Genomic DNA, 14,623 nt, shown 5'->3' with positions numbered 1-14,623 from the left:
ATGAGACATCACAGAGAAATTCTCCGTTATGGGAACGATATTCAGTCCCGCCATGAGAGAGGCTACGAGCAGCCTGTACAAGTTACCCACTCAGCCAAGATAGAACACACACACAATTCCCACCAATAGCGATGCTTGAAGGCGGGCTCGCAGCTGATAGGTGGAGATAAGCCAATGAGCATCTAAAGCCCAAGTATATGAAATTTGCATATCTCGTCAGTAATAACGTATGCTGCGCTTAGAAACAGGGCAGAAGCAAAACACAGCATTGTGAGGGCCTGCATAGAGATAACTGTTAAGCAGCAGAAAACACATAACATGATGATGGTACACCAATCGAATTGAATAACTGGAGCTGCACTGAGTACAGGGCAGACAACAACAGCAATAGCATAAAGGGCTGCGCAGGTTAATTACTGTGCGAGGCAGCAAACTCACATGAGGTAGAGGTAGCATAAACGTGAATCAGTCACTCACCGACAGCACTTAGGAGGCTAAGGATTGAACGTCCAGCTTGTAAAACCTGGCGAAGGTATTCTGAGAAGACCAGCCGGCTGCAAAGCATATATCCAGGCTCGAGTGGTAGCTGTGAAAGAGCTCTTAGGACCACCTCTAGGTCCCAGGGCGGGACTGAAGGCGGGCGTGGGAGATACAATCTCCTCTCTCCCTTAAGAAAACTCACCACCAGCGTGTGCCTACCGATCGATTGCCCACCCAGCGGGGAACGAAACGAGGCAATCGCGGCCACATAAACTTTCAGTGTTGACGGTAGAGATCCACTATCCAGCCTGTACTGTAGAAAACACAGAACATCTGACACGGAGCAAGCAGCCGGGTCGATATTAACATCATGGTACCATTTCACAAACACTCCCCATTTCAGGGCATACAAACGCCTCGTAGAGGGTGCCCGCGCCTCCGAGAGCGAGTCAAGCACACGAGAATGCAGGGCGCTCAGCTCCTCTGATATCCCCGAAGCAGCCACATGAAGGCTCCACAACTCCGGGTTCCGGTGCCAGACCGAGCCGCTCACCTGAGATAGCAGATCCTTCCTAACGGTGATCGGCCAGGGCGGCGCCACCAGCAGCTCTGTCAGGTCCAGAAACCAAGGATGGTTCGGCCAGTTCAGGGCGATGAGTATCACCGAAGCCCCCTCCTCCCTGATCTTGCATAACACCAGTGGCAATATACTGATTGGAGGAAACGCATACAGCCAGGCTGCTGGTCAGTGCGATGTCAGCGCGTCCCCCTTTAGGGGGGTGCGAATCAGTACATGCCGTTGTTCCAGCTGCGGCCGAAAATCCTTTAGAGCTAAGAGCACTGCTTCCAGCTCCAAGCGGTTTATGTGCCACCGGCTCTGAGGTTCTGACCACAGCCCTGAAGCCGGCATGCCCTCGCACACTGCTCCCGGCCTCGAGTCGATGCGTCCGTCGTGACCACGACACGTGATGTCACCAAGCCCAGGGGATCTTTGCGCCTCAGCCTCAGAGCTTCGATGCAGCTGCAGAAGACCGCGATGCACAAACAGCCCGAAGTCCAGCTCCCGAGAGAGGCGAGCGCGCATCTCCACCGCTTTTAGTCGAAGCACACTCCCAGATACGTTATAGACTGACTCGGGGCAAGAATGCTCTTACACATATCCACACATAGCCTCAAGAATTCCAAGTGACGAAGCAGTTTGTCTAAATGGCTGGCGTGTCCCGTGACTGAGCTAAGATCGGCCAGTCATCCAAATGATTGGGAACGCTTATCCCGCTCTGAGGGGGGGAGAGAGCTGCGTCCATGCACTTCGAGAAAGTGCGCGGGGTCAAAGCCAGGCCAAACAGAAGAACAGGGTACTGGTACACTGTGCCCTCGAGAACAAACCTCATCCGCGTCTGTGAAAGCGTCTGTGATGCGGTGCTATCTGAATGTGAACGTACGCGCCCTTTAATTCCACGGACACAACCAGTCCCTGGGGCGAATTTGCGCCAGGATCTGTTCTAGCGATATCATCCTGAACGGACGTTTGCAGAGCGCTCTTTTGATGGGCCTGAGATCTAGAATCGGGTGGAGTCCTCCATCTCTTTTGGGCACCACAAAATAGCGGCTGAAAAAGCCGCTCTCCAGCTCGCTCACCGGAACAAGTTCTATCGCTCCTTTTTCGAACAGGTTGCACAGCTCTCGTCTCAGGACCAGTGCATTTCGAGGAAATGTTAGAGACTGTGCCACGCCGTTGAAACGGGGTGGTCTGCGTCTGAATTGAATGGCGTACCCACGCTCTATCACACCGAGTATCTAGCGTGAGATTCTCGGAATAGTTTTCCACGTGCTCAGGAACTGACATAGCGGCTTGGTCGTTGGATGCGCTGGCGAGTGCTGCGTGGCTATAACCCGTGTGGGCAGCGGCTCAGTACCACTCTGAGGCGGGGCGAGCAGTGCTGTATTGACTGAGTGAGGAGGAAAGAGCTCTTTTGCGCAAATGTATGCATTTTAAGGAACATACACTACCACACCAATTTGAACAATTTGAGACCGCTTGCGGGCTCCCCCGCTGGCCGTGGCACCTCTTCCCGGGTCTCTTTACACTTTTCCCCGCACATCCAGCTCCTGGCGAGGGGCAGCAGCACTCGCGGGCCTGGCGTCCCTGCACTGCGATGAGCAAGCGGCGCCCGATCCCTGTGCAGAGCTGCAGTAGCATCTGCACTTGTCACTACAGACTGTGACTATGCTATACGACCTAGTTGAACACCACTTCGTAGGGGCGTGAACAACTGACGTAATAGTCCAGCGAAATCTGGAAGGCTGATAGGATGCGTGCCGGGGCATCAGGTTGACTCCTCGCGTTTGCGCGCTTTTCTGCGCAGAGGCATCAAGTGACTTCTCGCCTTCGCACGCCGCGGCATAATGTGACTCACTGCCGCTCTGAGGCGGGGGCCGCTTTACTGCTAGTGAGTGGGTGAGCGACTGAAGCGCTTTATAGCAGGTCACCACACTGAAGCGGGGGCTCCATATTGCCTTGAATGAGTGAGATGTGGGGCTGGTACCGTGTGAATAAGAGACCAGTGTCTTCCAAACACGGCAGCCGCTGATGAGGGGCTGGTATCGTGTGAATGAGTGAGGAGCCAAGCAATTGTGCATTGCACACAGCAGAACACTGCTCTGAGGCGGGGGCTGCATGCTTAGACAGTGGGCCGCTGCGTTTTTGAACTTCTGCGGCGACATGGGCACCCTTAGCTCCGGTATCTGCACTCGGCTCTCCGTCCGCCATGGAAGGGGGACGTGAGAAGCCGGGCTGATGTCCTGTCCTGCAGGTTCGATGGGTGAGAGGAATGCGGACATTTAGTCGGCATGAGCTCATCACCAGAGTCCTTAAGGTCCACCACTGATTGAGGGCAGACGGACTCATCTGAAGAAAAATGTCATACTCACCTGAACACTGCAGAGAAGCGGCCCTACAGGCACCTCACTCTGATGAGCGAACCTCAACTGTGAGCTGTAATAGTTATAAGCCATAATCTAGGTTGTTCAGCAAAGTTGCCTCTCAGCTTGTCAGTATTTGCATGCGATTTGCATACTTCACGACAATTGGCCAATCATTTGGACTGGCGTGAGCCAATAGGACTTCAGGAAAGGTTGGAAGGGAAGGAGTTCCCATAACGGAGAATTTCTCCGTGATGCCTCGTGAAAGCTCGAGAGGAAACGTGGAAACAAGAGCTAAGGGGAAAACAGCATAAGCATATAAAAAATAAAAATGTGAGCAGAAAATGTCTGAGAGCAGAAAAATAACCAAGGAAAACATGATTGTGTGCATTAATATTTCAATTTTGTGCAATATGATTTTAAATGTGTTTAAAGTTTTGATTCATGCTTATTATTTTTAAAAATGCGTTAATAATTTTTTGATTTACGCATATTATTTTTCGATCCGTGGCCATTGTTTGCTATTCTGAAAAATTTGCTTTCATTTTTATATCTAATCTAATTTAATCAATATATTTTTACTTGCGTTTTTAAATTTTCTTTTCACGCTATTTTTTTAATCTGTGACTGCAATACTTTAGACGGGAATCTGATCCCATAGGGCAGTAGCCTACACAAAGCAGCACAGCATCGGACTTTGAACTTATACAGCGCTCATGTTTATTTAATGAAATCATAGCCTTTTGAAGTTTAATCGTCACATTCAACCATATAGCAATTCTGGTCTTTCCGTCTCCAAATTTAAGACCTCTTGAAATCATAATTAAGAATTTCTTGTACAATTTAAGACTTTTTAAGGCCTTAAATTTGATACAACTAAATGTAAGACTTTTTAAGACCCCGCGGAAACCCTGTAAATGAACTTTTGGAGTGTCTTTGTAGGATGTGGAATTTGCCTTGATATTTAGCATCAATCTGACATGTGTATTTCGTTTTTTTGCTCTTGTTGACATTTTTTACTTGCACTTTTATTTTCTCCCTCACTTTGGTTTTCTTTGCAGTATTTGGAATCACAAGTGAAGTGTGAGTAGGGAGAAAATAAAAGTGTAAGCAAAAATACCAGTGAAAGCAAGATAATTGTAGAAAAGAAAACATAATTCTGATTGCAATTCAGATTATTTTGCGTGGTTTTTTTTGGTTTTGTTTTTTTCATTTATTGTACATTTTCTTGTCTTCAGTTTTATAATTAATTTTGACTATTTTTAAATCTGTGATGGCAATACATTGACATCAAATTGATTCCATATTGATAACTCATATGGATTTGAAGTTGGTTATTTGGTTCAAATGAGATTTTAATAATAGTGGAATTCAAGAATGAGACTAAAATACCCTAAAACAGGCATGAATGGTGTTTAAACTATGACAAATCTGTTCTGTCTCTTTATATGTATACAAACCAATTTGATGAGTAACACAATGTTTATGGATGTTACCACAGTAAAACTCACCACAGTCCTTCTCGTCACTGCGGTCGTAGCAGTCGTGTAAGCCGTCACATTTAGCATTTTTCTTAAGAATGCAGGCTCCATTGCCACATTGGTAACTGACTCCAGAACAGCTAGTCTCTGCACAGCCAACACATTAATCACTGTACATAGAGTCTTGGCCAAAAATATCGACACCCTTGGTAAATATGATCAAAGGCGGCTGTGAAAATTAATCTGCATTGTTAATCCTTTTGATATTTTATTTTAAAAAATTCACAAAAATCTAACCTTTCATTGGATAAGAATTTAAAATGGGGGGAAATATCATTATGAAATAAATGTTTTTCTCAAATACACGTTGGACACAATTATCGGCACCCCTAGAAATTCTTATGAGTAAAATATCTCTGAAGTATATTCCCATTCATATTCACAATTTTGAGCACTCCAGGGTGATTATGAATATGAAATTATCCAGCCATAGCTTCCTGTTTCACAGAAATATAAATAGGAGGGGGAAAAAAATCCCAAATTCCCTTAATCATCCATCACAATGAGAAAAACCAAAGAATATATTTCTGATGTGCAACAAAAGATAATTGAGCTTCACAAATTAGTGAAGTGGCTTTAAGAAAAGAGCTAGAGCAATGAAAATTCCCATTTCCACCATCAGGGCAATAATTAAGAATTCAACATAAAATGTTACAAAACTGCCTGGAAGAGGACGTGTGTCTATAATCATCCTAATGCACAGTGAGAAGGAGAGTTTGAGTGGCTAAAGACTCTCCAAGGACCACAGCTGGAGAATTGCAGAAAATAGTTGAGTCTCGGGGTCAGAAAACCTTTTAAAAAAATTGTCAAACAGCACCTACATCACCACATGTTGTTTGGGAGGGTTTCAAGAAAAATTATCCTAACTCATCTAAAAACAAACTCCAGCATATTCAGTTATCAGACACGACTGGAACTTCAAATGGGACTGGCTTCTGTGGTCAGATGAAACTAAAAAATGAGCTTTTTAGCAGAATACACTCAAGATGGGTTTGGTGAACACAGGGATAAAAAGTACCCCATGTGTACAATGAAATATACTGCTGTATTTTTGATGTTGTGGGCCTATATTTCTGCTGGAGGTCCTGGGCATCATGGATTCTATCAAATACCAAAAAACAATAAGTGACTGACTCTGTTAGAAATCTTATAATGGGCCATGTTTGGATCTTCCAACCGTACAATAATCCAAACTCAATCCTCAAAAACAACATAAAAATGGGTCACGGAGCACAAAACCAAGCTTCTGCTGGCCATTCCAGTCCTCTGACCTGAACCCTATAGAAAATGAGTGGAGTGAACTGAAGAGAAGAAGCACCAACATGGCTCTGGGAATCTAAACGGAGTGATTCTGGATGAAGGAATGGTCTCTGATCTCTTGTCAGGTGTTCTCTAAACTCATCAGCCATTATAGAAGAAAATTTAGAGCTGTTAAACTGGCAAATGGAGGTTTCAAAAAGTATTGAATAAAAGGGTGTCGTTAATTGTGGCCAATGTGTTTTAGAGAAAAACATTTATTTCATAATGATATTTCCCCCCATTTTAAATTCTTATTATCTAATGAAAGGTTAGATTTTTGTGAATTTTTTTAATAAAAGATCAAAATGATTAACAATGCAGATTAATTTTCACAGCCTTCTTTGATCATATTTACCAAGGGTGCCAATATTTTTGGCCATGACTGTACAATTAACACATCTCAAAGTGTGAATTTTTAAATAGTTCTCACATTACCCTGTGTACAGTTGGTCTCATCTTTACCACTGGAACAGTCCATCTCTCCATTACAGATGTATAATGGGTGCAAAGGGGACGAACCTCCACAGATTTTAGGAGGTTTAGCTGTTGGATAAAGATAACTGATGATAAAATAATGAATATTGACAAAATTTTGATAGTTTTACTATTGTAGAACTACTGGGTTTACATGATTATGTGGTTAACGTACAACAAAAAATCTCATCGCTTTCATCCTGACAGTCATCCAGTCCATCACAGCACCTGAACTTCTCCACGCACAGACCCGTGGAGCACAGGAAGTGACCCTCTGGACATGCTTGAAAAAAAAAACAAGACCAGAGTAAGAACATTTGGTGCCATGAGTCACTTTAGTGACTTATAACATATTGTTCCTTTGCTCGTAAGTGAGAATGTACTACTAATGAGAAATGACTTTTGAAATTGTTTTGCATTTCCTCCATTTCAGCAGCATTGTTCTTACGCTGGCTGGTGTTGTAGCTGCTGTAAGTGGCACTGAAGGGTTGGTCGGCATTCCGTGAGCTGCAGCGGAAAACCACTTCAGGGTTTTGCGAAGGAATACGGAAGATGGTTGAATGGTCAATGTAATTTCCACAGTATCTGTAAATCAGTTGCATTTATTTCTTTACCAGCTCAAAATATTTATAATCAGTATATAACCTGATAAATATGACTTACTATCAACATTAAAGGAACAGATCACCAAAAGTAACATCTGTCACTATTTACTCACCATAATGTTGTTTCAGATCTTCTGTGGCAAAACATTTGGGTTGTATGGAACATTTTTATGGGTCTTTTTTGGTGTTTGGTCAGTGTAAACTATTGTTGTATGGAAAAGAGATCTTTAAAAGACCTAATTTTTACTTTCACAGAACAGTAAAAAAGTAAAATGGGTGAGTAAATAATGATAATAGTTATTTGGGGGGCGGGGGTGTGAACTATTCTAAAAAATATATGGTCTTAGTACACAAATGAAATGTACTTTAACAAAAGAAATCAAAAGATAATTGACTCTGAAATATCACTTACATTATTTCATTGACTTTCCACCAGCCGTGTTCACAGTTTTGCAAGTCTTTTAGTTTTAGCATGTAGTTCTGGAACCTGAGAGCCACACCAAGAGCACCACTGGGCATCTGACACATAAACACCCGACAAAAAAACACCCATTTGTCACATGGATGCTGTGGATAATATTGCTACACATTAAAAAAGCTTTTGATTGGGTGCAGTACCTGAAACATCCAGGTGCAGGAGCATTGACGGGGCAACAGACTGGGGTAGAATGGACTGGTTATCACTCCAGCATCACCTGGGCCAGAGGGTAGTGCTATCATATTCACACACTCTGTGTGTGGGAAAGACGAAAGGGCCTCAGGATCACAATCAGACATACAAACACACGGATACTTTAGTTAAGGGACTCACGCTCTTCCATGAGAGCCTGGAAGAGTCCTCGGAAGATCTTGTTGCCTTGAGTGAGTCTGAAGGAGAGCAGCATGACATTGGAGGTGGAGACCAATGAGATCGGGGCTGACACTGATTCACAAAACCTTCAAAAGGAACACATCAAAATTAAACTGATCATCTCAGTTTTTTGTCAATTACTTTGTCTTCCAGTTTTTCCCTTGACAATCTGTTCTGGAGCATTTGAATGTGTTGCAAAACATCTACCATAAAATGGGTAGATGTTACGGAATGATTTCCCCTAAAATCCTAAAAAAAATCTTAAAAGTTATATATCCATGGGCATATAATAATAAAGCATTCTACTCTACCTGTACAGAACCATGCCTCTCATGGGAAGCAGAGAGTCATAGATGGTGAGGGCATCATAGACGCAGTCACTAGGGTCAATGCGAAAGCTCTTCACAGTGAGACGGACGACAGAGCCTGGAGTACTTGTCAGTTTGATGTAGCAGCTCAAGCCTCCCCACGAGGAGAACACATTGAGGGGAATACTCACATCAGGAACACCTGCGTACAGCTTATCCACACACTGAGAGCCTGGACACACAGAGAAATGATAACAGCACCCATTATACACAGAATTGCAATAATACAGTACAAGGTTCTGTTAATAAAAATAGACATTCAAAAAGTCTTCTTTCAAGACTTAGGCTTCTTTCAAAAATTATACTGATGATATATACAGTGGGGCAAAAAAGTATTTAGTCAGCCACCAATTGTGCAAGTTCTCCCACTTAAAAAGATGAGAGAGGCCTGTAATTTTCATCATAGGTATACCTCAACTATGAGAGACAAAATGAGAAAAAAAAAAAAAATCCAGAAAATCACATTGTAGGATTTTTAAAGAATTTATTTGCAAATTATGGTGGAAAATAAGTATTTGGTCAATAACAAAATTTCATCTCAATACTTTGTTATATACCCTTTGTTGGCAATGACAGAGGTCAAACGTTTTCTGTAAGTCTTCACAAGGTTTTCACACACTGTTGCTGGTATTTTGGCCCATTCCTCCATGCAGATCTCCTCTAGAGCAGTAATGTTTTGGGGCTGTCGCTGGGCAACACGGACTTTCAACTCCCTCCAAAGATTTTCGATGGGGTTGAGATCTGGAGACTGGCTAGGCCACTCCAGGACCTTGAAATGCTTCTTACGAAGCCACTCCTTCGTTGCCAGGCGGTGTGTTTGGGATCATTGTCATGCTGAAAGACCCAGCCACGTTTCATCTTCAATGCCCTTGCTGATGGAAGGAGGTTTTCACTCAAAATCTCACGATACATGGCCCCATTCATTCTTTCGTTTACGGATCAGTCGTCCTGGTCCCTTTGCAGAAAAACAGCCCCAAAGCATGATGTTTCCACCCCATGCTTCACAGTAGGTATGGTGTTCTTTGGATGCAACTCAGCATTCTTTCTCCTCCAAACACGACAAGTTGAGTTTTTACCAAAAAGTTCTATTTTGGTTTCATCTGACCATATGACATTCTCCCAATCCTCTTCTGGATCATCCAAATGCTCTCTAGCAAACTTCAGACGGGCCCGGACATGTACTGGCTTAAGCAGGGGGACACGTCTGGCACTGCAGGATTTGAGTCCCTGGCAGCGCAGTGTGTTACTGATGGTAGCCTTTGTTACTTTGGTCCCAGCTCTCTGCAGGTCATTCACTAGGTCCCCGCGTGTGGTTCTGGGATTTTTGCTCACAATTCTTGTGATCATTTTGACCCCACGGGGTGAGATCTTGTGTGGAGCCCCAGATCGAGGGAGATTATCAGTGGTCTTGTATGTCTTCCATTTTCTAATAATTGCTCCCACAGTTGATTTCTTCACACCAAGCTGCTTACCTATTGCAGATTCAGTCTTCCCAGCCTGGTGCAGGTCTATAATTTTGTTTCTGGTGTCCTTTGACAGCTCTTTGGTCTTGGCCATGGTGGAGTTTGGAGTTGGACTGTTTGAGGTTGTGGACAGGTGTCTTTTATACTGATAAAGAGTTCAAACAGATGCTATTAATACAGGTAACGAGTGGAGGACAGAGGAGCCTCTTAAAGAAGAAGTTAAAGGTCTGTGAGAGCCAGAAATCTTGCTTGTTTGTAGGTGACCAAATACTTATTTTACCGAGGAATTTACCAATTAATTCTTTAAAAATCCTACAATGTGATTTTATGGATTTTTTTTTCTCATTTTGTCTCTCATAGTTGAGGTATACCTATGATGAAAATTACAGGCCTCTTTCATCTTTTTAAGTGGGAGAACTTGCACAATTGGTGGCTGACTAAATACTTTTTTGCCCCACTGTAAAAATATACTGACCGACTCCTAACTTTTCAACAGTTGTGTGTTACATTTTTAAAATTCAAATTGCAATTTTGCATTCTTTCTGCTACCTTAAATGCAAATTTAAGTGAATAAACTAGAATTTAAAAAGCAGTTCTGAATTGTGCACAACCTTGGTTTGTCATGTTTATGTGCTTATCAGTTTTGACTGACTCACCCACAGCTGTTGATGTGTAATCTGAGCGTAAAGCAACTGGGAAAACAAGAAAACAGGAATTGAAACTTAAAATAGTTTTTGAAACTGAATTGATTCACAAAAAAATCATACAAGGAATATGTGCACAAAATGTAACATTTAAAGTAGGTTAATAGTGGCAGAGATTACCATTAACAAGAATGGAGTCGATGTCCACAGGAAGGCCCTGCAGGAAGCCCACTGAAGACCTGTTCTTCAGACTCATGTGCACAGAGTCTTTGAGGATGGCACTCACACAGTCCTCACACACTGATGGAGTCTTCAGATACGGCACCACGAAGATCATCCAGAAATGCACCAGTACACCACCTTGATTGTTATTACTGAAGACGACAGTGTGAGATCTCAAGTATTATTTACTGAAATATTATTAATGAAAATAAATAGTGACTTCATGTTGACTTTAAATGTGAACTTCCAAATGAAAAATGAAGTAGTGCAGACTTTCAATGGTCTTCTAAATCTTCCTAGCAGAGTAATACTGGAGTGACTGTACCTCAGATCAGAGATGACGGTTTGTTTGTAGAGTCTGGACACTGATGATGTTCGGTATACGCTGGTTATCTTATTGGATTAAAATATTACGGAGAGGGTTTTAATGGTTTTTAAGGCCTTTTATTCTTATGACATATTTATGCTGTCACTTACCACATGCTGAATGCGGTTTGCCATGGACACAAACTCACTGGAGTCAGCATGCCGGTACTCTGGTATAAACTCAACGTTGGCAACACGGAACATACCAGCAAAATACACACCACTGTTGCTCTCTCTCCGGACTACAAAACACAGAGTGCACATTTCAGTTAAACTGTGGACATAACTTTGTATACCCTTGTGAAAATACACTTTTAAAAAGAGTGCTTATTACACGAAAAACAATACTTTAAAAGAATAAGTGCTAATTTTTTGGACCCTTAAACCAAATTAAATACAGTATGTTTGAAAAATGATCAGACAAATGTACTGACAAGCAATGCTAAATTAAAATATGTTATTATTTAATGTTATTTCTACTGAAACTTGTATGTCATGTATTTTAAAATGATGGATGGTAATGATGAATACATTTAAAATATATTAACTTTAAATGCTTATCAGTAATAATATATATTATTATAATCATTTATAATAAAGAACAGTTAAAGTTATAATCAAGTCAACATTAAAATAAGTGTAGTTATTTAATGCATGACATATGATTAAAACCCTTATTTTGACATCATTACAAAGCACACTTTTTAAAAAGTGTACTTAAGTGTATTAAGAAACAGTCATGAAAGTTTCTTTAAGAACACTTAAGTGGCCTTTTATTTCTTAAATATGATATTATCAAGTAGTTTATTTTAAAATACAAACTGTCAAGATTTGAAGCACACTACAAGTGCATATTCAGTACAATTAAGCACACTTCTTTTTCACATGGGTATGAACAGCATATTCGTGTTTGTGTTTAGCTTACATATAAAAACCCACAGAAGTGACCACATTATCACCACAATGACAAACACCACCACTGTGATGAGGATGGCCAGATTCTGTAGCTCCAATATTGGGTTTTTCTTCTTTATCTTTTTTGCTCTTCTTCTGCGTCTGTTGTATCTTCTGCATAGTTTATTAAGAGTTGCGTCCACCGTAGCCACTTCCACGGACACATCAGCTACCTGAAACCACAGGTATGTATCACATTCTGATCTGATGTAACACTTGCACAAAAAAGCCATCTGCTGTTAATAGAGAATCGACAGTGTGATGACCTGGATTATGGTGATTTGCAGGAGTACTGTCATAACGTTCTGATCATTTTATTACACAACGCAAGAGTCATAAAGATATCAAACATGCAACAAAAGCACTGTTGTCATTTCAGGACTCAATGTCTTTCACTTTTCTTGAGTAAGACATCTATATCCATGTATTTGTAAGGGTTCAAAAGAAAAATAAGTGGGAAATCAGTGGCTTCGGTTTTGGATTTAAGGTGTGTGTTGTGGCCAAACAGATATTATTGCAATGAGCGGTTAGAGTTACATGGTAAAGTCACTCAGCAATTCTGAGAGAGATCCAACTGGGTTACAAAATCCACCGCACTTTGAGCTCACGATGACCTAATGGGCAACTGCCTCAGTCATTTCCCTCACAATAAATTATACAACAAATTACTGCAATCTTTATTTATCCAGCCTGACAGATGCATTTAGACCAGGGTTTTCTAGAATATAATATGAACATATATTTTATGTCTAAACTAGTCAACATTCAAAGTGGATCATAACCTTTCATCAAACTTGTCCTAAAACCTAAATCCAAAATGCATTATTGTCATAGGACAACTTTGATGAACTTTTTTGATCCACTTCAAATGTTGACGACTATGTTTTTATTTCATGGGGTCACGGTGTCAACATGAACTTTTAAAAAAAAATTTTTTTTTTTAAATACAATCAAATTATCTCATACACAACAACTTACAAAAGAGTGTGATACTGTCATATATATATATATATATATATATATATATATATATATATATATATTTAGCATGGTATCACAGGGTATTTTCTGAAGAATCTTGCAAGTTACACTAATTAATAACTCCGATAAATACCAACTGATTTACTGGATATCACTTTTGAAGTAAATTTCATTAGACATAAACATTTCTGAAGGGTAAATTAGAGTGAAACCAAAGGACACGAGTCTACAGTCTGCACTGGTCGGGTCACTTGTGTTTTGCGACCATCACCATGAGTGTTGCGTCCAGTCATGCATTATTTACACTATGTCATCCCATCTCGTTCGCTGTATTTAATTTACAACGAGATAGCATCCTTTCCAAGACTTAATTTTTTCAGACAACCGCGAATTCTGTTTTATTTGACATCAAGTAAATGTCATGTTCGCCCCCTCAAAATTTAGTCGAAACATAAAATTGTTAAGTTACATAGGGACCGTCTACGAAGTATAAACGATAAAGGTAGAAAAACGTGAATGTGTAAAAAACGTGTAATGGCTCTGTCACAATTAAGAAGAGCAATGTATAGATGCGCACACACACACACACACACACACACAGAGAGAGAGAGATATTTCTGTTTCATGCATTTTTGTGTTTTCCTTTGTGTAAATTATTTGTGTACACTTTCAATGACAGAGACATTGAACATTTTTGTCTTAGTCAGAACCCACTTCACAGACGGTCCCTAGCTTTCGCCTTGAGAGAACATTATACACACTGCAATTCATCCAGGGAAGATAAAAAAACATATTATAATGATATGAGATGGTGATAACGTTAGATAAAATAACTTTTATGCAATTATGTAATCTAAGGATCAAATTAAAGTTTTCAAGTCTTACTATCTAACAAAAGTCAAGCCTACTTCATAGCCGCCTCTAAATTCATAATTTCAGCAGAGATCAAAATGCTTCACCCCTCACAGAAACGTCAGTGGTGACTGCAGTTTACGACAAAATAACGTAGTTACAGTTTCTATAATTAAAATATTTTAAAAATCAATGTGCAATCAAAAAACACGATACAATGCATTTATACTATTCTTTATTTGAAGGAAATCCCACACTATTTTATATTGCGACTTCGCAGTAACAACAATAACTAAAGTGTTTTATTTTGTCGGAAACTATGGTTATCATAGAGATATTTAAGGGGTCTAGCAGCATGAATTACTCACACTTGTAGCGTCTTCTTGGGCCGCATCATCCTCGCTCCCCTGCGCGCGCTCCATGGCGTACAGTCATGCATTTGGACCGGCAATCTTAAATGCTCGGATCCAATACGGCATTGTTAAAACAGTTTTGCCTGTCTAAAATACCTGTCTACACTCTCAACGTGAACGCGAGCAGCGGAATGAAGCCAAACGACACGAGGCGTTTCGTTTCCACCTAACAGTGTAACTGTATCCAGG

The 14,623-nt window shown here is 41.1% G+C and overlaps 1 protein-coding gene across 1 annotated transcript in view; it reads right to left on the bottom strand.

The window, feature by feature from the left end:
• Positions 1-14,610, bottom strand: part of LOC131532842 (uncharacterized) — a 36,066-nt gene extending 21,456 nt beyond the window's left edge. Inside the window, exons 1-14 of the mRNA XM_058764624.1 lie at positions 14,390-14,610; positions 12,160-12,361; positions 11,346-11,476; positions 11,194-11,261; positions 10,827-11,020; positions 10,614-10,694; positions 8,483-8,711; positions 8,133-8,257; positions 7,940-8,052; positions 7,734-7,840; positions 7,165-7,301; positions 6,892-6,999; positions 6,678-6,785; positions 4,914-5,030 (exon numbers count right to left, since the gene is read on the bottom strand). Coding sequence (XP_058620607.1) covers positions 4,914-5,030; positions 6,678-6,785; positions 6,892-6,999; positions 7,165-7,301; positions 7,734-7,840; positions 7,940-8,052; positions 8,133-8,257; positions 8,483-8,711; positions 10,614-10,694; positions 10,827-11,020; positions 11,194-11,261; positions 11,346-11,476; positions 12,160-12,361; positions 14,390-14,443 — 1,774 coding nt within the window. The 5' untranslated portion in view covers positions 14,444-14,610. The remainder of the gene's footprint in view (positions 1-4,913; positions 5,031-6,677; positions 6,786-6,891; positions 7,000-7,164; positions 7,302-7,733; positions 7,841-7,939; positions 8,053-8,132; positions 8,258-8,482; positions 8,712-10,613; positions 10,695-10,826; positions 11,021-11,193; positions 11,262-11,345; positions 11,477-12,159; positions 12,362-14,389) is intronic.
• Positions 14,611-14,623: the final 13 nt, after the last annotated feature.

The sequence above is a fragment of the Onychostoma macrolepis genome, chromosome 24, assembly GCF_012432095.1.
Source record: "Onychostoma macrolepis isolate SWU-2019 chromosome 24, ASM1243209v1, whole genome shotgun sequence".
NCBI lineage: Eukaryota > Metazoa > Chordata > Actinopteri > Cypriniformes > Cyprinidae > Onychostoma > Onychostoma macrolepis.
The sequence above is the reverse complement of the archived record's forward strand: the minus strand, read 5'-3'. Positions and strand labels throughout refer to the sequence as shown.